This window comes from Macaca mulatta, chromosome 11, assembly GCF_049350105.2.
Source record: "Macaca mulatta isolate MMU2019108-1 chromosome 11, T2T-MMU8v2.0, whole genome shotgun sequence".
In the NCBI taxonomy this organism is placed as follows: Eukaryota; Metazoa; Chordata; class Mammalia; order Primates; family Cercopithecidae; genus Macaca; species Macaca mulatta.
Window position 1 is genome coordinate 12414142 of NC_133416.1, and position 23008 is coordinate 12437149.

General features: G+C 45.8%; 1 protein-coding gene across 1 annotated transcript; it reads left to right on the forward strand.

Annotated features, from left to right (window-relative positions):
- The first annotated feature begins 1908 nt into the window (after positions 1-1908).
- On the forward strand, positions 1909-18341 carry SLC2A3 (solute carrier family 2 (facilitated glucose transporter), member 3). The gene is given in 10 exon segments (NM_001261533.1): positions 1909-2161; positions 4239-4331; positions 4994-5154; positions 7587-7827; positions 8131-8293; positions 8915-9102; positions 12503-12607; positions 14251-14352; positions 16063-16266; positions 17552-18341. Coding segments are annotated over 10 exon segments (1491 nt in total). The 5' UTR covers positions 1909-2146; the 3' UTR covers positions 17771-18341.
- Positions 18342-23008: the final 4667 nt, after the last annotated feature.

The following is a 23008-nucleotide window of genomic DNA, read 5'->3' on the forward strand; positions in this document are numbered from 1 at the left end:
CAGCTACAAATAAAGGGACATTAGGAATTTGATAGTTGATATACCTCCTCCAAAAAAGCCTAGATACTATCTCCCACTTACCCAGCTGTTTAAACACAAACTAAATTGTTTTGCTTTGTTTGCTCTCACCCTGGAGCCACTCTTCTCTCTCCCCATTATCCCTCCCTCAGTTCTCATTCCTATTTTCTTCTCCTACTTAGCTTGTTCAGTTTTCTTGTATAGCTTAGTAATCAGATACTTATCTCACACTTTTCTTTCAAGAAACTCACAGTCCATAACTACTAGGGTATTCATTATCTTTTCCAGTTATGTGAGAATTGCTTGCCCTAGTCCCTTCTTATTAAATACAAAAAGGTTAGAAGGGAAACACTATAAATGCCTTGTGGGTCAGAACTCTTTTGTCCTATTATTATTATTACTATTATTATTATTACTATTATTATTATTAGTTTTTGAGACAGAGTCTTGCTCTTTTGCCCAGGCTGGAGTGCAGTGGCGCGATCTCAGCTCACTGCAAGCTCCACCTCCCGGGTTCACACCATTCTACTGCCTCAGCCTCCCAAGTAGCTGGGACTACAGGCGCCCACTACCACGCCCAGTTAATTTTTTTTTTGTATTTTTAGTAGAGACAGGGTTTCACCGTGTTAGCCAGGATGGTCTTGATCCTTTGACCTCGTGATCCGCCCGCCTCAGCCTCCCAGAGTACTGGGATTACAGGCGTGAGCCACCACGCCTGGCCTTTTGTCCTATTATTCACTGAAGAATCACCAGCTTCTTGGAGAGTACTTGATACATAGCATGTACTCAGCAAATATCTGCTTAATTGAACTCGATATTCATTGCATTTCTAGATTCTATAAGCTTGAGACTAGCAAAAAGCGATGCAGAATTCAGAATGCGTGATATGGCAAATACCTTATTAAAGAATGTGGGGTCAGGCACGGTGGCTCACACTTGTAATCCCAAAACTCTGGGAGGCCGAGGTGGGCAGATCACAAGGTCAGGAGTTTGAGACCAGCCTGGCCAATATGGTGAAATCCTGTCTCTACTAAAAATACAAAAATTAGCTGGGCGTGGTGGCGGGTGCGTATAGTCCCAGCTACTCGGTAGGCTGAGGCAGGAGAATTGCTTGAACCCGGGAGGCGGAGGTTGCAGTGGGCCGAGATCGCACCACTGCACTCCAGCCTGGGTGACAGTGTGAGGCAACATATCAAAAAAAAAAAAAAAAAAGAATATGGATTGTATTTCATAAACAGTTGAACCTCTTCTTGCTGCCCTGATAGTTGGTCTGGCTCCTAGAAATTCAGGTTTCTTCCCTCCAGGTGAGATTATGCTAATCAGAGAACACTGGCAAAATTCTTTCCCTGATTTTCTTCTCACAGGCTGTCTTTCCCTCCCTTTTAAGATCGTAGACTCCCTCTTAAAAAAAAAAGAAAAAAAAAAAAAGATTGTAGACCCACCCTATAAACAAAAAACGACTGATAAATTCATAGAATCAGGAATCCTTACTGCTTACACTCTTTCTAACAACCTTAAATCTCTGATAGTAGCACCCACTTTGTTTTATATGGATAGATTTATTCTCATCTCTCTGTAGATTGTTTTAATCCCAAGCAGATTCCAGAGCAAAAAATAGTGTATTTGCCCTCCCTCCAGGCTTTTCTGGTAGCATTTTGTCTGTGAAACTAAGAGGCTGTAACTGCTATTAGAAGAGGGAAGGAGTAAGGATGAGCTTTTGAAAAAAAAAAAGAAAAAAAAAAAAACCCAGGGTAGAGAGAGTGGCAGGATGTGGTTTGAAGAGAGGGGGGAGGGAGGGCGTTATTGTCGGTGGTGCGGGGGTGGGGATAGTTCTGAAGTTCTGATAACACAGAATTCCGAGAGATCACAAGATTATTTCAGGGGGGTGGGGTGGGGTGGGGCTGGGGGCTTGTCGCCCTTTCAGGCTCCACCCTTTGCGGAGATTATAAATAGTCATGATCCCAGCCAGACCCATAGATGCTGTAGTGGTGAGACTCTGGAGCCTTCCTGAGAACCTGGAGAAGACTTGCTGCTGAGAAGGACATTTTGAAGGTTTTGTTGGCTGAAAAAGCTGTTTCTGGAATCACACCCCTGGATCTTTCTTGAAGACTTGAATTAGATTCGGGCCATGGGGACACAGAAGGTAAGAATGATATAATTACTGGTTATTTTTGCTTGTTTGGGGTTCACTCAGAAAGGCAAATATTAATGATGTTAATTGCCTTGTTCTATTTTCTCCTAAGTCACCAAGCCATCTTAAGGCCTTTTCATTTCTTATCTAGCCTGCACTGCTGCCGCTTCATCAGTTCTCTTTGAATGTCAGTTCTGTTCACCCTCTTATCATAGGAAAGTCACCCGGGGAAGTTGTGTTGACTTCTCAGGTTTATTTTAGGTAACCATATACCACTGAGGACGAGATGGTTGAGCGTTTAGAGGATCGGGCTGTCTGGTTGTATAGATTAAAAGTGTGGGTCTCAGCCAGTGTGAAGACTTCTCTGGAAGCATTAGACCTTGAAAAGGTCTGTGTTTGGGGGCACAGGCCAGGGTCCAGCCATCTGTTGGGGTTCATGAAAGAATTACAGTTGTCCTTCCTATTAGGGTTAAAATTGTGAGTGCAGGACATACAAAATATTATTGGTGCTGTAGTGCAATATTTGCAGGGAGAAAGGCTTTTATTTTATTTTATTTTTTTTCTGATTGAGTTTTGCTCTTGTTGCCCAGGCTGGAGTGCAATGGAGAGACCTCAGCTCACCACAACCTCCGCCTCCCGGGTTCAAGCGGTTCTCCTGCCTCAGCCTCATGAGTAGATGGGATTACAGGCATGAACCACCACGCCCGGCTAATTTGTATTTTTAGTAGAGACGGGGTTTCTCCATGTTGGTCAGACTCCTGACCTCAGGTGATCCGCCCGCCTCGGCCTCCCAAGGTGCTGAGATTATAGGCGTGAGCTACCGCGCCCAGCAAGAAAGGCATTTTTTACCAAGATAAATTTAACTAAAAATAAGGGGCCGGGTGTGGCGGGTCACGCCTATAACCCCAGCATTTGGGAAAGCAAGGCAGAAGGATCACATGAGGCCTGGAGTTTGAGACTAGTCTTGGGCAATATAGTGAGATCCCATCTCTACAAAGCAGGAAGAAAGAAAATGTAGGAAAATAGGAGGGATGGAAAATTGAGACTAAAGAAAAGGCTCTCAAAGATAGCGAATGATGAGAGGAGGCAGAAGAGATTTTTACTAAAAGGAAAAAGATTTAACAGAGAGCATTGTACTGGCAGGGCCCTCCGGGGTACCGATGCTTAGCTGTGACTGAGACATCTGGGAGGCTGCAGGCAAGGTCACTTCTGCTGAAGCTCCTAGCCTGCTGCCTAATCTGTCCGACCTGAAAGGAAATGAGTTTAAGATGTGAGAGATTGAAGGGATTTTTGGTGGGGTGGGGTGGGGAGGAATGGCATAGAAGATGGCCTCAGGCATAAAAGTTGAGCTGCTGGGAGGTGGAAATGTAAAATGTCTTCCCCAGCTGGATTATTCCAGGCAAGGTGAAGATGACTGGTTCTCCCCACTAAGACATGTCTCTTATATGTTGGGTTCAGAGTAAGATGTTCTTTCTTCCCCTACGCGGGGGTTAGAGATAGCAGAACTGTATTTAATAAACGAAGACTGAAATGGGGCCAGGATGCAGTGGGTAGATCCAGTAGCTTACATGGTCCAGAGAGATACAGACTCAAAGAGCTGCCCAGCAGTGAAGATACAAACTACCGTGCCCTCCCCCACCACCACAACTGGGCTTCTGTGGGGTCTGGGTACAGATCAGACTGCACTGTGTTTGTTTCCGAAATGATCAGTTCTTAGTGATCCTACCCAACGCTGTGTTGTCCTCTGCCCTCCCAGTTCTTGAGTGGAATTCTGTGCCTACCTTTTTACCTGATGCAAGTTTTTAAATATTTCCAAACTGACCAACCCAGTTTCTCTTAACTTCTTCCTTCCCCAATTTTCTTTCCACTTTCACCAAGTTAACTTCACATTCTTATCTCCAGATAAGTTCTTTAGTATAATCTATTCCTTTGTCTTCCCCATTAATTACCTAAATCTCATTTGATGTTTGTCCTTTTCATACCACTCACAGGTCAAATTCTCCTAATACAGCTCCATAATTAATAAGAAACAGTCACCAATCACAAGTTTTAAGGACCACTCTCTCCTCCCTGTCTTCCCTCCCTCCAGGTCACCCCAGCTCTGATCTTTGCCATCACAGTTGCTACAATTGGCTCTTTCCAGTTTGGGTACAACACTGGGGTCATCAATGCTCCTGAGAAGGTGAGTGCCAGGCCACAAGAATTAGAATCTGGAATAGGGAAGTTACTCCTTTAAGTAGAGTTTCAAGAAATCAGAATTTAAGGCCAGGCACGGTGGCACCTGTCTGGAGTCCCAGCTACTCCGGAGGCTGAAGCCTAAAGATCACTTGAGCCCAGGAGTTAAACACCATCCTGGGCAACACAGTTAGTGAGGGTTCCTCCCCAAACTAGGGGATTTTAAGACAAACTTTGTATCTATCCTGTCCAAGACTGAAGATGGAGACAATATTGGTGGGGAAAATTAGTGGGGTCGTTTAATCAAAGCAGAAAGCTCACTTACTTCCTGAACCCTGGGCGGTGCTGTTCTTCCTCCCACTCTTTCACCCATAGTGATAGACTTCCTGTATTATCCCTTAGGGGTTAGGTACAAAGAAGCTGGGTTCCCTTAGCATGGGGCTGGGGTAGACTGAACATCGGTGCTGCCACCTACTGGGATTTTCAGGACAAATTAAAAAATTACTATTCCAGGGAGAGTTAACATTAATTCCAATATGTTATCTGCCTCTTCCATTCCCGTCTATTTATTCCCTTGATTCTCTAGGAAGGAAATGATCCCTAATATTTGTCTTTTTTTCTCATCCAACTGTAACAGTCTGTTCTACCACCAACGCTTTTATTTTGCAGATCATAAAGGAATTTATCAATAAAAGTCTGACGGAGAAGGCAAATATCCCTCCCTCTGAGGTGCTGCTCACGTCTCTCTGGTCCTTGTCTGTGGCCATATTCTCCGTCGGGGGTATGATCGGCTCCTTTTCTGTCGGACTCTTCGTCAACCGCTTTGGCAGGTATTGACTAGAAACTGGGCAAGGGCCGGGCGCGGTGGCTCAAGCCTGTAATCCCAGCACTTTGGGAGGCCGAGACGGGCGGATCACGAGGTCAGGAGATCGAGACCATCCTGGCTAATATGGTGAAACCCCGTCTCTACTAAAAAATACAAAAAACTAGCCGGGCGAGGTGGTGGGCGCCTGTAGTCCCAGCTACTCCGGAGGCTGAAGCAGGAGAATGGCGTAAACCCGGGAGGCGGAGCTTGCAGTGAGCTGAGATCCGGCCACTGCACTCCAGCCTGGGCGACAAAGCCAGACTCCGTCTCAAAAAAAAAAAAAAAAAAAAAAAAAACTGGGCAAGGAAGTGGGCTCTACAGCTGCACTGAGGACAAGTGTGGAGAGTTAGGGCAGGGAGATGATGATGCCTTTGAATAAGAACACCTTGAATTCTAATCAAGGGAAACCTAGTCCAACTGGCCCCGAATATGACTGCCCTTGCCTGGAGCTCTACTACCCTCCATAGCTCCCGCCCAGCTGCTCAAGAGATGAACTGTGTGAGTGATTGGCCTTTGCAGTCCAGCTAGGGCTAGTTCAGAATTATTCCCTAGGTAAGCTCAACTGTGGGGTTTCCAGAAACATAATTTACAAGGTATGAAGTTGTTTACTTTTATTTAAAAAATTGGGGTTTCATATAAATGTTTCTATTATTTTACACAGGATAGGTAGGAATTATTTTTGTAATTCTTAGTCTATGGCAAATGTGGATAATGGTAAAAAGAATCTTATTCTATAGGAGCTTAACAATATGTTTTAGAAGGTAGAATATATTTTCAGTTATGAAATATATTTTCATTTAGGCAATTAGGCCGGGTGCAGTGGCTCACGCCTGTAGTCTTAGCACTTAGGGAAGCCGAGGCAAGTGGATCAGCTAAGGTCAGGAGTTCGAGACCGGCCTGGCCAACATGGCGAAACCCCGTCTCTACTAAAAATACAAAAATTAGTCAGGCATAGTGACAGGCACTTATCATGTCAGCTACTCCAGAGGCTGAGGCAGAAAAATCGCTTGAACCTCGGGGGTGGTGCAGAGGTTGCAGTAAGCTGAGATCTGGCCACTTCACACCAGCCTGGGTGAAAGAGCGAAACTCCATCTCAAAAAAAAAAAAAAAAAAAAAAGCCAGTGCAGTGGCTCACCTCTGTAATCCCAGCACTTTAAGTCAGGAGGTCAAGACCATCCTGGCTAACACGGTGAAACCCCTGTCTCTACTAAAAATACAAGAAATTAACCAGGCGTGGTCGTGGGCGCCTGTAATCCCAGCTGCTCGGGAGGCTGAGGCAGGAGAATCTCTTGAGCCCGGGAGGCGGAGGTTGCAGTGAGCCGAGATCCCGCCGCTGCACTCTAGCCTGGGTGACAGACCAACACTGCATCTCAAAAAAAAAAAAAAAAATTGCTAATTGGATATTCTAGAAATGCAATTGGAATTCACATTTAAAAATGGATAAGGCGGCCGGGCGCGGTGGCTCAAGCCTGTAATCCCAGCACTTTGGGAGGCCGAGACGGGCGGATCACGAGGTCAGGAGATTGAGACCATCCTGGCTGACACTGTGAAACCCCCATCTCTACTAAAAAATACAAAAAACTGGCCGGGCGCGGTGGCTCACGCCTGTAATCCCAGCACTTTGGGAGGCCGAGGCGGGCGGATCACAAGGTCAGGAGATCGAGACCACGGTGAAACCCCGTCTCTACTAAAAATACAAAAAATTAGCCGGGCGCGGTTGTGGGCGCCTGTAGTCCCAGCTACTCGGGAGGCTGAGGCAGGAGAATGGCGTGAACCCGGGAGGCGGAGCTTGCAGTGAGCCGAGATCGCGCCACTGCACTCCAGCCTGGGCGACAGAGCGAGACTCCGTCTCAAAAAAAAAAAAAAAAAATACAAAAAACTAGCCAGGCGAGGTGGCGGGCGCCTGTAGTCCCAGCTACTCAGGAGGCTGAGGCAGGAGAATGGCGTGAACCCGGGAGGCAGAGCTTGCAGTGAGCCGAGATCTGGCCACTGCACTCCAGCCTGGGCGGCAGAGGGAGACTCCGTCTCAAAAAAAAAAAAAAAAAATGGATAAGGCAACCTATTTTACTTGATTATGTTCTTTTTTTTTTTTTAACCCCCCAAGAAAGGGGGTCTTGCTCTGTCACCCAGGCTGGAGTGTAATAGCTCAATCATAGCTCACTACAGCCTCAACCTCTCCCACCTCAGCTCACTGAGAGCCGGGGACTATAGGCGGGCACGCACGGTCATGCCTGGTTGCCAACTAGAAATGTTCTGATAATAGAAAGTGAAAAAGAAAAGTTAGATCAAAAAAAGGAGATGATAGGAGCCTGGAGAAGAGCAGAATAATGAGGACAGAAGAGAGGTTAGGAGCCTCTCACTTTGCTAATTGCATTTTGTCTTTGATTAACCTTACAGGCGTAATTCAATGCTGATTGTCAACCTGTTGGCTGTCACTGGTGGTTGCCTTATGGGACTGTGTAAAGTAGCGAAGTCAGTTGAAATGCTGATCCTGGGCCGCTTGGTTATTGGCCTCTTCTGCGGACTCTGCACAGGGTTTGTGCCCATGTACATCGGAGAGATCTCGCCTACTGCCCTGCGGGGTGCCTTTGGCACTCTCAACCAGCTGGGCATCGTAATTGGAATTCTGGTGGCCCAGGTACTCTAGAACTTCTCATACCTGATGAGTGTTAGTTTCATGGGTCATTAAAAAAGTTAACATAGATAAAGCACTGAAGGATATCTGGCACATGTTCAATTATATGTGGAAGTTTTAGATATTGTTACTATAACTCATAGTAGCTCAAGAAGCAGGCTGAGTAGAGAAAGGAAAAGAAACACAATTTGTTGATTTTTTTCCCATAGTAAAAGAATGTATGATTTTCTGAACTTTTTGTTTTTTTAATGAACTTGTGGCCTATGAGGTATGGGGTTTATAGCATTATCTTTGTGTGGTTTCTAGATCTTTGGTCTGGAATTCATCCTTGGGTCTGAAGAGCTCTGGCCGTTGCTATTGGGCTTCACCATCCTTCCTGCTATCCTACAAAGTGCAACCCTTCCATTTTGCCCTGAAAGTCCCAGATTTTTGCTCATTAACAGAAAAGAAGAGGAGAATGCTAAGCAGAGTGAGTATCCTTCACACCTTCATGTGAATATAATGTGAATTATATGGTTGTGGTTTGTTTGAAGGATGAGGGTACTGGACCTATTTTCTGTTACACTCTTTCCCTGCCCCTCAGAATCCAAGTGAGGAGGGTTCTGATTACTCCTGAGGAAAATTTTCAGCCCCTAATGAATGAGATGAAAAGGCAGGTTTAGGAATGGATGCTATCAGGCCGGGCATGATGGGTCATGCCTGTAATCCAGCACTTTAAGAGGCCAAGGCAGGTCACCTGAGGTCAGGAATTCAAGACCTGCCTGAACAACATGGCGAAACCCCATCTCTACTAAAAATACAAAATTAGCCGGGAATGGTGGTGCATGCCTGTAATCCCAGCTACTCGCCAGACTGAGGCGGGAGAATTGCGTGAACCCGGGAGGCGGAAGTTGCTTGAGCCGAGATCATGCCATTGCACTCCAGCCTGGGCAACAAGAGTGAAACTCCGTTTCAAAAAAAAAAAAAAAAAAAAAGGAAGGGATGCTATCGATCACCTCATCTCATGCGGCCCTTTCCTGGCTGCCTTACAGGAAGAATGAATTTGGGGCAGCACATTGTCTTTATCCTTCCTCTTTCTTCTTTTCACCAGTCCTCCAGCGGTTGTGGGGCACCCAGGATGTATCTCAAGACATCCAGGAGATGAAAGATGAGAGTGCAAGGATGTCACAAGAAAAGCAAGTCACCGTGCTGGAGCTCTTTAGAGTGTCCAGCTACCGACAGCCCATCATCATTTCCATTGTGCTCCAGCTCTCTCAGCAGCTCTCCGGCATCAATGCTGTGAGTATGATACTTTAGGGTCAAACATGTCTTACAGTATTTCACTTAAAATGCTGGGCATGGTGGCGCTGTGCCTGTAGTCCCAGCTACTCAGGAGACAGATAAAAGGATCACTTGGGCTCAGGAGTTGCAGGCTGCAGTGAGCTATAATTATGCCACTGCATTCCAGCCTGGGAGACAGAGTGAGACTCTGTCTCTGAAATAGGGAAAAAAAAGACCCTGGAAGGACACTGGCGACTTCAGAGTGAACTGACTTTACCAGTCTATGTTTTTACAACAAGAATAGTGAGCATGATAGTTTAAAGAGGGCAGCAAAACGGAAGCTAGCATTTGGCAGATAGCCCTTGTATTCCATGCAAATATCGGCTTCCTGCGTTTGACTGGATTGTAGGAAGAGAATATTCCTGTGCCTTCTAGTCAATATGGCTATTAAGAGCACCCTTGTCCCACCTTTTAAAATACTGATTCATCCCCTAAGGGTTTTCAGATAGTCTTTGATCAATGGGATTAAGTTATTTTGTAACAAAGCATTTTGCATGTAATAGAGCGTTTTGATGCTCAAAATAGTAAATTGGTTCCTGAACTTTTCTCCTAGCTAGCACACCAGGGTATTTGTATTTGAAGTGGCAGTGCTTCCTGGGAGGGGTTAGAGGCTGTTTTGTCAGAATCTGAGGAGCCAGGTGTGGTGGCTGCTCATGCCTGTAATCCCAGCTACTACTCGGGAGGCTGAGGTGGGAATATCACTTAGGCTCAGGAGTCAAGCCTGGGCAATATAGTATGAGCCTGTCTTTAAAAAAAAAAAAAAAAACCACCACTTGGGAGGAAATACACAGTAGTTAGAAAAAGCCTCCTAGGTGATTGGTGATTTTGTTGAATCCCAGTTTCAAATTCCTCATTTGGAAATGCTAATGTAGGCCACATGTATTGCTGGAGAAAAATGTGCTCCCGAGACCTTCCAGAGCAGCAGAGCTGAGACTCTGAGCAGGTGAGGCAGCTACGTGCAAGTGTAGCCCTGAGAATGAGCACCTCTTTAAAGAATGTACCTTGCATTAGTTCTGTGCCTGTTTAAAAAAAGAACAAATAAAAGAATGCACCTGAGGCAACTCCCTAGTTGCCTCACCACAGTTCTGGCCCTGCAAAACAGGATCAGGAAAAGATCACCTGTGGGAAATTACAAATGATTAATGAGCACTCTGAGGGACAGACAACTGCCACTTCAGAGTACGGTGTGTACATTCTTTTTCTTTTTTTTTGAGTCTCACTCTGTCACCCAGGCTGTAGTACAGTGGCACAGTCTCGGCTCACTGAAAGCTCCACCTCCCGGGTTCAAGCGATTCTCCTGCCTCAGCCTCCCTAGTAGCTGGGATTACAGGAGCACACCACCATACCTAGCTAGTTTTTTTGTATTTTTAGTAGAGATGGGATATCACCATGTTGGCCAGGCTGGTCTCAAACTCCTGACCTCAGGTGATCCGCCCACCTCGGCCTCCTAAAGTGCTGGCCTTACAGGTGTGAGCCACCATGCCCAGCATGTATGTTAATTATTGTTGGACGAAGCTGGCTCCCAACTTAGTCAATGAGTAGACTTTGCTCCAGGTATAATCTCACCCAAAGCTAGCTGCACCAGAATTATGGGTGTTGGGATTCCTGAGTCAGCTGAATTTGAGAATCTCTGTGTAAGAGGCCTGAAAATTGTCTGTAAAAAAAAATCTGATGCACAGCAGGCTTGGAAATCGCTTTTCCAACCTACTTTTGCACAAACGATGATTTCTAATTTCCCTTATGGGCAAATGGATAACAGGTTGCATTGTATCATGTTTACCTAGCAGAGTAAACTGTTTAGGTAAGATGACATAGGGGTTAGCTTATCTTGCTTGGTGACACTAGATCGCAAAGTCATTTTACTGTAAGAAGTTTTATTGAGATGTGTACATGTACATTAGGTTTTTGACATGTAGACATTATGTTAAGGAAGAGAATTGGCATACCTATTTGTTACTTGTTTAAACTGCTCAAGTAATTACTTTTGTGCTAGCCTAATATCTTTCCCCACAAGCTTGATGTCATCATATAATATGTTGAGATTTTTTAACAGTCTTAATTAGCCCTAGAGCAGCAGGGTTTTCAATAATGACTCTACAAATCTGTTTCAAAAAATAGTTATAATCTTATTTTAGAAAATATAAATATAGTTTATCTTATGTACTAGGGATTTATTTATTTATTTATTTATTTATTTATTTATTTATTTTTTGAGATGGAGTCTCGCTCTATCGCCCAGGCTGGAGTGCAGTGGCCGGATCTCAGCTCACTACAAGCTCTGCCTCCCAGGTTTACGCCATTCTCCTGCCTCAGCCTCCCGAGTAGCTGGGACTACAGGCGCCCGCCACCTCGCCCGGTTTTTTGTATTTTTTTTTTTTTTTTTTTTTGAGACGGAGTCTCACTCTGTCGCCGGGCTGGAGTACAGTGGCCGGATCTCAGCTCACTGCAAGCTCCACCTCCCGGGTTCCCGCCATTCTCCTACCTCAGCCTCCCGAGTAGCTGGGACTACAGGCGCCCGCCACCTCGCCCGGCTAGTTTTTTGTATTTTTTTAGTAGAGATGGGGTTTCACTGTGTTAGCCAGGATGGTCTCGATCTCCTGGCCTTGTGATCCGCCCGTCTCGGCCTCCCAAAATGCTGGGATTACAGGCTTGAGCCACGGCGCCCGGCCTTGTACTAGGGATTTAAAGAGTTGCTTCTTGAGAAGGTAAATCCCAATGTAGAGGTCCATATTCATCAAAAAGACTAATATTGCTATGGAGGCAAATACTCTAGGTGAAATAAACTGAAGCGAACCTGGGTAACCTAGATAATGTTCCCTTATTAACTTGAGGTCTGAGTCCAATATTTTAATATCTCTTAACTATAGTAGTTGTAGCATAGTTGGTAGTTGTAACTGGGGTATATATATATGTATATATGGTAGTTGTAACTGGGGTAGTTATAATCCCAGCATTTTGGGAGGCCAAGGCCAGCAGGTCACTTGAGGACAGGAGTTTGAGACCAGCCTGGCCAACATGTCGAAAACCCGTCTCTACTTAAACTACAAAAATTAGCTGGGAGTGGTTGCAGGCACCTGTAGTCCAGCTACTCAGGAGGCTGAGGCAGGAGAATCGCTTTCATCTGGGAGGTAGAATAACAGTGAGCCGAGATTGTGCCACTGCACTCCTGCCTAGGTGACAGTTTGAGACTCCCTCTCAGAAAAAAGAGAAAGGAGATAAGATACAGAAGATAATTCATTTGCAGAAGGGATATGAGTATTGAACAAAAACCCTAGAAAAAAAATAAGTTTATTTTTGAGGGTTCTGTGTAACTGGTGTGCAGAATTGTATCAAAGTTGCATGTTTTCTTTTCTACTAGGTGTTCTACTACTCAACAGGAATCTTCAAGGATGCAGGTGTTCAAGAGCCCATCTATGCCACCATCGGCGCGGGTGTGGTTAATACAATCTTCACTGTAGTTTCTGTAAGTTGGATGGTTTGATAATTTTGTGGGGGGAAAAGAATCCTTGCTACAGATGTTCAAAGATGGATTGAGTGACCCTACTATCATTTAGTTACCTTTCTGTTTAATTTTCCTTTGGGAAAAAGATACATTTAATGTTGGATGTAGTCTTCACTCTTCAAGCAAATGTGGATGGATGGGAAAGGAGGAAGTATAGAAGGGACTAACTATATATAGTACGCTTTAAACTTGGAATTGGAGGAGAGGTGTTTGGAAAAGCTCTCAACTCTGTGATTCCACTGTTTTTAAACTAAAGAAACAATAATCAACAGAAGATGTCTGTGACCCCCAGAATGTGTGAAGATTTTTCCCCATTAGGTAGGCAATCAGTTCTGTAGTGGACACCATCTAGGTGTCCTGCGATTTAATTCTGACACGATTTACCTGGAGATAGCATCAGATCTCACAGGTTGGTGGCACAGTTCCCAAGACTGCCCTCCACTCCTGATGCCCATCACAGGCTCCAGGTTGTTTTACCTGTGCTTCTGACCCACCAGCTATAGATCGGGATTCCCACCACGCCCTCTTTGGGTTGGATTAATTGGCTACAGTGGCTTACAGAACTCAGGGAAAATGTTTCCTAGTTTGATTTTTTTTGTTTGTTTTTTTTGTTGTTGTTTTTTTTGTTGAGACGGAGTCTCGCTCTGTTGCCCAGGCTGGAGTGCAGTGGTCGGATCTCGGCTCACTGCAAGCTCCGCCTCCCGGGTTTACGCCATTCTCCTGCCTCAGCCTCCCGAGTAGCTGGGACTACAGGTGCCCGCCACCTCGCCCGGCTAGTTTTTTGTATTTTTTTAGTAGAGACGGGGTTTCACCGTGTTAGCCAGGATGGTCTCGATCTCCTGACCTCGTGATCCACCCGCCTCAGCCTCCCAAAGTGCTGGGATTACAGGCTTGAGCCACCACGTCCGGCCTCCTAGTTTGATTTTAAAGGATATTTTAAAGCACAGAAATAAACAACCAAATTGATTCACAGGGCGAGGTCTGGAGGGACCCTGAGCGTGGGAGCCTCTGTCTCCGTGGAGTTGGGGTGCACTCCTAGTGCATAGATGATTTGTTGCTGACCTTCCTGTCAGCTTCCATGGGTTCAGATATCTGGAAGCTCCCCACACCCTGCCTTTTGGGCCTTTTATGCAGACTTAATTGATTCTCCATGATTGAAGCATGGACAACTGTTTTGAAATGTGATTGGACAAAAAGGGAATGATCTGAACCCAGCCAGGCCTATCTGTTTGGATTATTTTGGCCTCTCTATAGCATTTCTTCCTCTAGGGGATGGGGCAGGACCCTCTCTGAAATGAGGGTTTTATGACCCGCAGTCAGATTAGCGTCCTGCCAAGTGGGAGGGCAGGAGAAAGTCAGAGAAGAATTCTATTTTCTGAGGCCTGCGGCATCCCAACATTATGATAAAAGACTCTACCAAGGGCTAGGGGGATTTTGAGCCAGGACCTGTGAATGGAACACAATATGTACGTATATAAAATCATAAATCACAGGAGGTGTATCCGTAACAAGTGTCCTGCTGTTGGTAAGGCAGATTCCAAGTAGCTCAGACACTGTTTTCATGGAAAGGAAAACTGAAGTTTCATGTCACATTCTTCTTCCAGCTATTTCTGGTGGAAAGGGCAGGAAGAAGGACTCTGCATATGATAGGCCTTGGAGGGATGGCTGTTTGTTCCACGCTTATGACTGTTTCTTTGTCATTAAAGGTGAGTGCTCTTTGAGTGAAGAAAAGCGAGGGAGGGGGAAAGGAGGAGAGGTTACAGTTGACTTCTGTGACACAAGGGGTGGGTTGTTAAGGTTGCAGTTTGTCAACAAAGTCAAAGGAGAGAAGCAGGATGCCCAGAGTTTTTAAGAAATGTGGGTCTAAGGCCGGGCGCGGTGGCTCAAGCCTGTAATCCCAGCACTTTGGGAGGCCGAGACGGGCGGATCACGAGGTCAGGAGATCGAGACCATCCTGGCTAACACGGTGAAACCCCGTCTCTACTAAAAAATACAAAAAACTGGCCGGGCGCGGTGGCGGGCGCCTGTAGTCCCAGCTACTTGGGAGGCTGAGGCAGGAGAATGGCGTGAACCCGGGAGGCGGAGCTTGCAGTGAGCTGAGATCCGGCCACTGCACTCCAGCCTGGGCGGCAGAGCGAGACTCCGTCTCAAAAAAAAAAAAAAAAAAAAGAAATGTGGGTCTTCAGAGAACTGGAGGTAAACGATTAGAATCCTTACATTTATAGAACATTCTTATAGCTTAAATAAATTATCTAGTTTAATTCTTAAAATAATATCAAGGTAATCACACTTAATAGATGATGACATGGTCTCAATACAAAGTGACATACATGAGATCACATAGATGGGATTCAAAAATCCAAGCCTTGGTGGGACACGGTGGCTCATGCCTGTAATCCCAGCACTTTGGGAGGCTGAGGTGGGTGGATCACCTGAGGTTGGGAGTTCAAGAACAGCCTGACCAACATGGAGAAACCCCGTCTCTACTAAAAATACAAAATTAGCCGGGAGTGGTGTTGCGTGCCTCTAATGCCAGCTACTCAGGAGGCTGAGGCAGGAGAATCACTTGAACCCAGGAGGCAGAGGTTGCAGTGAGTCAAGATGGCGCCATTGCACTCTGGCCTGGGCAACAAGAGCGAAACTCCCTCTCAAAAAAAAAAAAAAAATTCCAAGCCTGGCTGGGTGCAGTGGTTCATGCCTGTCATCTGCAACTTTGGAAGGCCAAGGTTAGAGGATTGCTTGAGGCCATAAGATCAAGACCAGCCTAGGCAACATGGCAAGAAACTGTCTCTATAAAAAAAACGAAAATTTGTTTTGTTTTGGTTTTGTTTTTTTGTGACAGGGTTTCACTGTGTCAACAGGCTGAAGTGCAGTGGCACGATCTCAGCTCACTGCAACCTTCGCCTCCTGGGCTTAAGCGTTTCCTATGCCTCAGCCTCCCAGGAAGCTGGGATTACAGGCATGCACCACCATGCCCAGCTAATTTTTGTACTTTTTAGTAGAGACAGGGTTTCACCATGTTAGCCAGGCTGGTCTCCAACTCTTGACCTCAAATAATCCACCTGCCTTGGTGTGAGCCACAGCGCCCGGCTAAAAAAATTTTTTTAATTAGCCAGGTGTGGTGGCACATGCTTCAAGTCCAAGCGATTTGAGAGGCTGAGGTTGGAGGATTGCTTAAGCCCAGGAGATTGATGATGCAGCGAGGTATTGTAGTGCCACTGCACTCCAGCCTGGGCAGCACAGTAAGACCCTGTCTCTAAAAATAATAAAAATAAATCCAAGCCTATTGATTCCACAGCCACTCTTTGTATTGTGCATCAGGGACAGGAGGATCTTGCCGTTAATTGCCTCTGGGAACCTAGATCCTAGGTTACACTGTCTTTAAATTGTATTTTCTCTGTTCTTTCCTCTTACAGGATAACTATAGTGGGATGAGCTTTGTCTGTATTGGCGCTATCCTGGTCTTTGTAGCCTTCTTTGAAATTGGACCAGGCCCCATTCCCTGGTTTATTGTGGCCGAACTCTTCAGCCAGGGCCCCCGCCCAGCTGCGATGGCAGTGGCCGGCTGTTCCAACTGGACCTCCAACTTCCTAGTTGGATTGCTCTTCCCCTCTGCTGCTGTAAGTAAACTCACCTTATCTTAAAACCAGCCTATGCAAGCTGACATGTTGAAGATACTCCTTAATAATAGAGTAGTCTGGGCCTGACATTGTGGCTCACACCTGTAATCCTAGCACTTTGAGAGGCTGAGGCAGGTGGATCACCTGAGGTCAGGAGTTCGAGATCAGCCTGGCCAACATGGTGAAACTCCTGTCTCTACTAAAAACTCAAAAATTAGCTGGGCATGGTGGCACACGCCTGTAATTCCAGCTATTTGGGAGACCGAGGAAGGAGAATCGCTTAAACCTGGGAGGTGGAGGTTGCAGCGTGCCGAGATCACGCTACTGCACTCCAGCCTGCTCGATGGGAGCAAGACTTCATCCCTCAATAAATCAACAAATAAATAATACCATAGTCCCTCCTCATCTGCGGTTTCAGTTACCTGCAGTCTAAAAATATTAAATGGAAAATTCCAGAAATAAACAATTCGTAAGTTTTAAATCACGGCCGGACGCAGTGGCTCAAGCCTGTAATCCCAGCACTTTGAGAGGCCAAGGCGGGTGGATAACTTGAGGTCAGGAGTTGGGGACCAGCCTGACTATCATGGTGAAACCCTGTTTCTACAATAAATACAAAAATTAGGCCTTGAGTCATGGCTCACTGTAATCTCAGTGAGCAAGATCATGCCATTGCACTCCAGCCTGGGCAACATGAGAGAAACTGTCTCAAAGAAAAAAAAAGCCAGGCATTGTAGCACACACCTGTAGGCCTAGCTAACTCAGGAGACTGAGGCAAGAGAATCACTTGAACCCAGGAGGTAGAGTTCATTGTGAGCTGTGATCACGCTTCTGCTCTCTACCCTGGGTGACAGAGCGAGACCCCATTTCAAAACAAAAAAAACTGTAAAAAGAGATGGAGTCTTGTTGTGTTGCCCAGGCTGGTCTCAAACTGCTGGGTTCCGGTGATCCTCCCACCTTGACTTCCCAAAGTGCTGGGATTACAGGCTTGAGCCGCCGCACTCGGCCCAGAAACACAGATTTTAAAAATAATACTCAAAAGTCCAAAAATACTCAGTAGACATTTGGAAGCATCTAACTGTATTGAAAAGGAATAACAAAAAGAAAACTACAGAGAACTATAGTAAGTTAGCAACAGAATCTTAAGTGAATCACTGAAGAAACCTGTTCCATTAAATATGGAAGGGTTATAGCTTGAAGTCCACTGGAAATATGAATGTGAAGGAAATTGAGTTTGTCAATGACCAGATTTTTATATCAACCTTCCTTTTTTGTGTCCTTTCACTAGCACTATTTAGGAGCCTACGTTTTTATTATCTTCACCGGCTTCCTCATTACCTTCTTGGCCTTTACCTTCTTCAAAGTCCCTGAGACCCGTGGCAGGACTTTTGAGGATATCACACGGGCCTTTGAAGGGCAGGCACATGGTGCAGATAGATCTGGGAAGGACGGCGTCATGGAGATGAACAGCATCCAGCCTCCTAAGGAGACCACCACCAATGTCTAAGTCATGCCCGCTTCCACCTCCCTCCCAGCATGGGAAAGCCATCTCTCCCTGAACAAGGGAGACACCTCATCAGGATGAACCCAGGATTGCTTCTGAATGCTGCTACTTGATTCCTTTCTCATCCCACGCACTCCATGAGCACCCCAAAGCTGGGGTTTGTTGGATTTTCAATGGCTTTCTAAAGATTTTATTTCCTGGACATTCTCTTCTGCTTAGGAGAGACCGAGTGAACCTACCTTCATTTCAGGAGGGATTGGCCACTTGGCATATGACAACTTTGCCAGCTTTTCCTCCCTTGGGTTCTAATATTGCCACATTAGGGGATATAGGAGAGGAAAAGTAAGGTGCAGTTCCCCCAACCTCAGACTTAACAGGAAGCAGATGCACATATGAGTGTGGAAGGCAGAGGGGGTTTATGTAAGAGCACCTTCCTCACTTCCACACAGCTCTACACAGCAAGTAAACTTGAGTTTTATTTATTTTATCCTCTGGTTTAATTACATAATTGTTTTTTACATTAAGCTCCAGGATACATGTGCAGAATGTGCAGGTTTGTTACATAGGTATATATGTGCCATGGTGGAAATATTTATTTTTTTAAGCATAATTTTACCAAATAATTAAAACAGAAGGAAATTGAGATTAGAGGGAGGTGTTTAAAGAGAGGTTATAGAGTAAAAGATTTGATGCTGGAGAGGTTCAGGTGCAATAAGAAGAATTTAGGGAGAAATGTAGTTCATTATTGGAGGGTAAATGATGTGGTGCCTGAGGGCTGTAGTTTACCTCTTAACAATTTTTGTCCTTCAGATGGAAACTCTTGAAGTTTAATTTTTCATAAAAGTCATAGGCTTATATAATAAAGCTACTGATTTCCTTTAGAATTTTTTTCTTTAAGATAATAGTTTACATGTAGTAGTACTTGAAGTCTAGGATTATTAACTAATATGGGCATTGCAGTTAATGGCAGTTGATGGGTTCTAATTTTGGATGGAGTTGAGGGAAGGGAAAGTGATTTCTAGAAAGGCTCTTCCCCTCACTGGACGAAATAACTCCTTCTTGTAGTAGTCTCATGACTTTTGAAGTAATCCTGCCACCTATCTTGTGGGAGAGCCATCCAAATGAGAAACCACAAATAATTGGTTCTTGGTAGAGATTCATTGTTTCTCCACTTTGTTCTTTAGGAGATTTTAGGTGTTGATTTTCTGTTTTATTTTAACTCATACCTTTAAAGGAATTCCCCAAAGAATATTTATAGCAAACTTGGAATGTGTAACCTCAGCTCTGGGAGAGGATTTTTTTCTGAGCGATTATTATCTAAAGTGTGTTGTTGCTTTAGGGTCACGGCACGCTTGCGTATGTCTGTTACCATGTCACTGTGGTCTGATGCCGAGTGCCCTTAGGGGGCCTGAATCTTTCCAATAAACCACGTTTGAGAGCATGAGTCAATGTGCAGTGTAGCCACACTTGAGGATGAATGTATGTGCACTGTCACTTTGCTCTGGGTGGAAGTACATTATTGGTGACTTATTTTCTCTGTGTTTGTTCCTACAGCCCCATTTTCATATGTTGCTCAATCTCCCTTTCCCTTCTTGGTGCTTACACATCTCAGAACCATTAGCCAAACCCTTGCCAGTGACAGTATTTTGGTTTTCAGTTCTCACTGTTCCTGTGGAGCCTTTGAATATAAACACACAGCTGAGGCCGGGTGCGGTGGCTCTCGCCTGTAATCCCAGCACTTTGGGAGGCCGAGGCGGGCGGTCAGGGATTCGAGAGCAATCTGGCCAACATAGTGAAACCCTGTCTCTACTAAAAATGCAAAAATTAACTGGGCGTGGTGGCGGGCGCCTGTAATCCCAGCTACTCGGGAGGCTGAGGCAGGAGAATCACGTGAACCCGGGACGCAGAGGTTGCAGATCGCGTCATTGCACCCTAGCCCAGGCCACAGTGCAAGACTCCATCTCAAGGAAAAAAAAAAAAAAAAGGACATAGCTATGGAGTGGGGTTTAGCTTGAAAAGGTGACCTTGCAATTTCACGTCAACTTCTGGTTCCTCAAACAGTAGGTCGGCAGTAAGGTAGGGTCCCCTTTTTCACTGAGAAGATTGTGAATATTTCCATATGGATTTTCTATTACTAATGTTACTCTGATTCTTTGTTTTAAAATAAAAATTCTGAATGTACATGAAATTATGGGCTCATTACTTTTTGTCCTTCCTGTGACCACAAAATCAGCTTTAAATCCTGACTTGGCTACTCAGTGCCTGTTGTGACTTGTATGAGACCCTTATACTCATATGAGACTCTGTTCTTAGAGTCTTATACGTAAGAGAAGAGCCGTATGTGTTTATTATGTAGATTAAAAGAAAAAACTTTTGTGCATTGCTTTTCATACTTGATAAATTATTTGTTTTGTTTCCCACTGATAACTAGTTTTTTTAAAAACTGCCCTACCTACCTAAAAGCCTTGCCTCTTGTTATATGCATTTTTGCCTCTCTTGTTATGCATTTTTTTTTCTTTTTTTTTTTGGGACGGAGCTTCGCTCTTGTTACCCAGGATGGAGTGCAATGGTGTGATCTCAGCTCACTGGAACCTCCGCCTCCCAGGTTCAAGCGATTCTCTTGGTTTAGTCTCCCAAGTAGCTGAGACTACAGGTGTAGACCACCACACCCAGCTAATTTTTGTACTTTTAGTAGAGATGGGGTTTCACTATGTTGACTAGGCTGGTCTTGAACTTCTGGCCTCATGTGATCTGTCCGCGATCTGTCCGCCTCAGCCTCCCAACGTTCTGGGATTACAGGCGTGAGCCACCATACCCAGTGATACAAGTGATGTCTATCAAGTGTATCAGTCTGGGTCCTATCAGAAGATAAAAATCACACTTTTTTTGTTTAGTTTTTTTTTTACAAGGAAAGGATAATACAAAGAATATCAAGCTATAGGCTGGGCGCGGTGGGTCATGCATGTAATCCCAGCACTTTGGGAGGCTGAGGTGGGTGGATCGCCTGAGGTCAGCAGCTCGAGACCAGTCTGGCCAGTATGCTGAAACCCCATCTCTTAAAAATACGAAGAAAAAATGGCTGGGCATAGTGGTAGTCACCTGTAATCCCAGCTGAGCAGAAGAATCGCTTGACCTGGGGAGGTGGAGGTTGCAGTGAGCCAAGATCGTATCATTGCACTCCAGCCTGTGCAATAAGAACAAAACTCCTTTAAAAAAAAATAAAAGATATAAGACAAAATTCAGTTTCCTAGAGCTGAAGGAGATTATCCAAGAAAGGACATACTTGGAAGGAAGGCCACTGCCATTTCCTCAAAACTGAGGTGCACACCCTACTGGAGAATGTAGAGTTGCAGTCCAGGGGAGAGCAGAGAAGTTTGGTGATTTGCCTAGGCCAGTGCAGGTATGCAGTCCCTTTGCAAGCAGGGAACACACAGCTGGTGACCAGACATGCAGATGTGCAGAGGGAGTCGAGGCACCAGAGGGGTAGGGGGCCTGGAGTGTGGCATCCCTGTGGAAAGTGACCACCAGGCCAGGGTTCGGCTGGGGCAGGTCACCACCAAATTTCCTCTCATCTGTACTGCTGACCTATGGTGCAGCCACTGGAACCAGCAAGAAAATCCCCCTTCATCCTGGAGTATCCTTCCAGCACCATCTACTGAGAAAGCATTGTTCTTAGTACTCTAAAAAGGAAATGCTTAAAGGAATTCCATCCATTTAAAAGCAGGTATTGAGGGATGAATTCAGAGCTGACAGACAGTAAATTGATAACTAGCACAATAAGTGTTAGATGACTGGGTAGATAATAGTTGGGTTTTGGTGGAGGGGATTTCCCCCTTCCACACCTCCCAAAGCCACCTGGGCTTTTAGAGAAAATTCAAGGTAAAACTTGTCCCCCACCCCGTCACCCTCTTTTTTTTTTTTTTTTTTTTTTAAATCATGTGTTTGTTGCAGAAACTTGGCCAAGGTCCCAAGTGGCCCCAGATGGTTGAGTTTGGGCCAGGGGGTCGCCTGCCGAGAGTTGGGCAAGTGAGACAAGGAAAAGGTGGAGAGAGCGACTCTAGGCCTGGAGCTTCAGAGCTGCAAGATGCTGTTTCAGTCAAGCTGCAGGTGAGGCTCATGCGGCTCGCTCTGGCTCCGGCTCCGGCTCTGCGCTGTAGGCCTTCATCATGCGGTCCTCTCTCATCATGAGCTGTAGATACACAAAGAATGGCAAAGAATGGCACCGATGAATCACCTAGCAACAAATCTGTCTTTTTGATCGGGGGCCTTCGCATGGCTGAAACTGCGGTTCTCACCAACGTCCACTTTCTTCCTCCAGTTCGCTGCCCTGCACCCAACGAGCACCGAGCCAACCAGCCCTACTTGGCACTGCAGCCGCGACCACCCACCTCCCCATAGTCCAGGCGCCGCATGAGGCTCAGACTGGCGCACGGAGGCGCGTGGGGGTGGGGGACGCGGAAGGGAGGGGCCGCGAAACTGGAGACCCTGCGAAAAAGCTGGGCCTGGGACGCGCTGGCTCCCCCGCGAGTCCCCTTCACTGCGCAGGCGTGGGCAGCTGCAGAACCCTGTCATTCCTACTTAGTTTGCTCATCATCACTAATATTCTTTGCTGTGACCCAGGATATATCTGGAACCCAGGGACCTTGACCTGCCTTCAAATGCAGGTAACTGAATTTAACTGCCCTTTCTGTATTGCTCTAGGCTGTGGTGCTTGATAGGGTTGACTTCTGAGTTGGGATACATTTCAGGGATTACATTCAATTTATTTATTTATTTATTTATTGAGACGGAGTTTCGCTCTTGTCGCCCAGGCTGGAGTGCAGTGGCGCGATCTCAGGTCACCGCAATCTCCGCCACCCGGGTTCAAGCGATTCGCCTGCCTCAGCCTCCCGAGTAGCTGGTATTAGAGGCACACGACACCAAGCCCAGCTGCACACCTGGCTAATTTTTTGTATTTTCAGTGGAAACAGGATTTCACCATGTTAGCCAGGCTGGTCTCAAACTCCCGATTTCAGGTGATCCGCCCGCCTAGGCCTCCCAAAGTGCTGGAATGACAGGCGTGAGCCACCGCGCCTGGCTAAATTCCATTTTTTTAAACGAGGAAATTGGCCAGGCGCTGTGGCTCAAGCCTGTCATCCCAGCACTTTGGGAAGCTGAGGCCGGGAGGCGGAAGTTGCAGTGAGCCGAGATCGTGCCATTACATTCCAGCCTGGACAGACTGGGACTCCGTCTCAAAAAAAT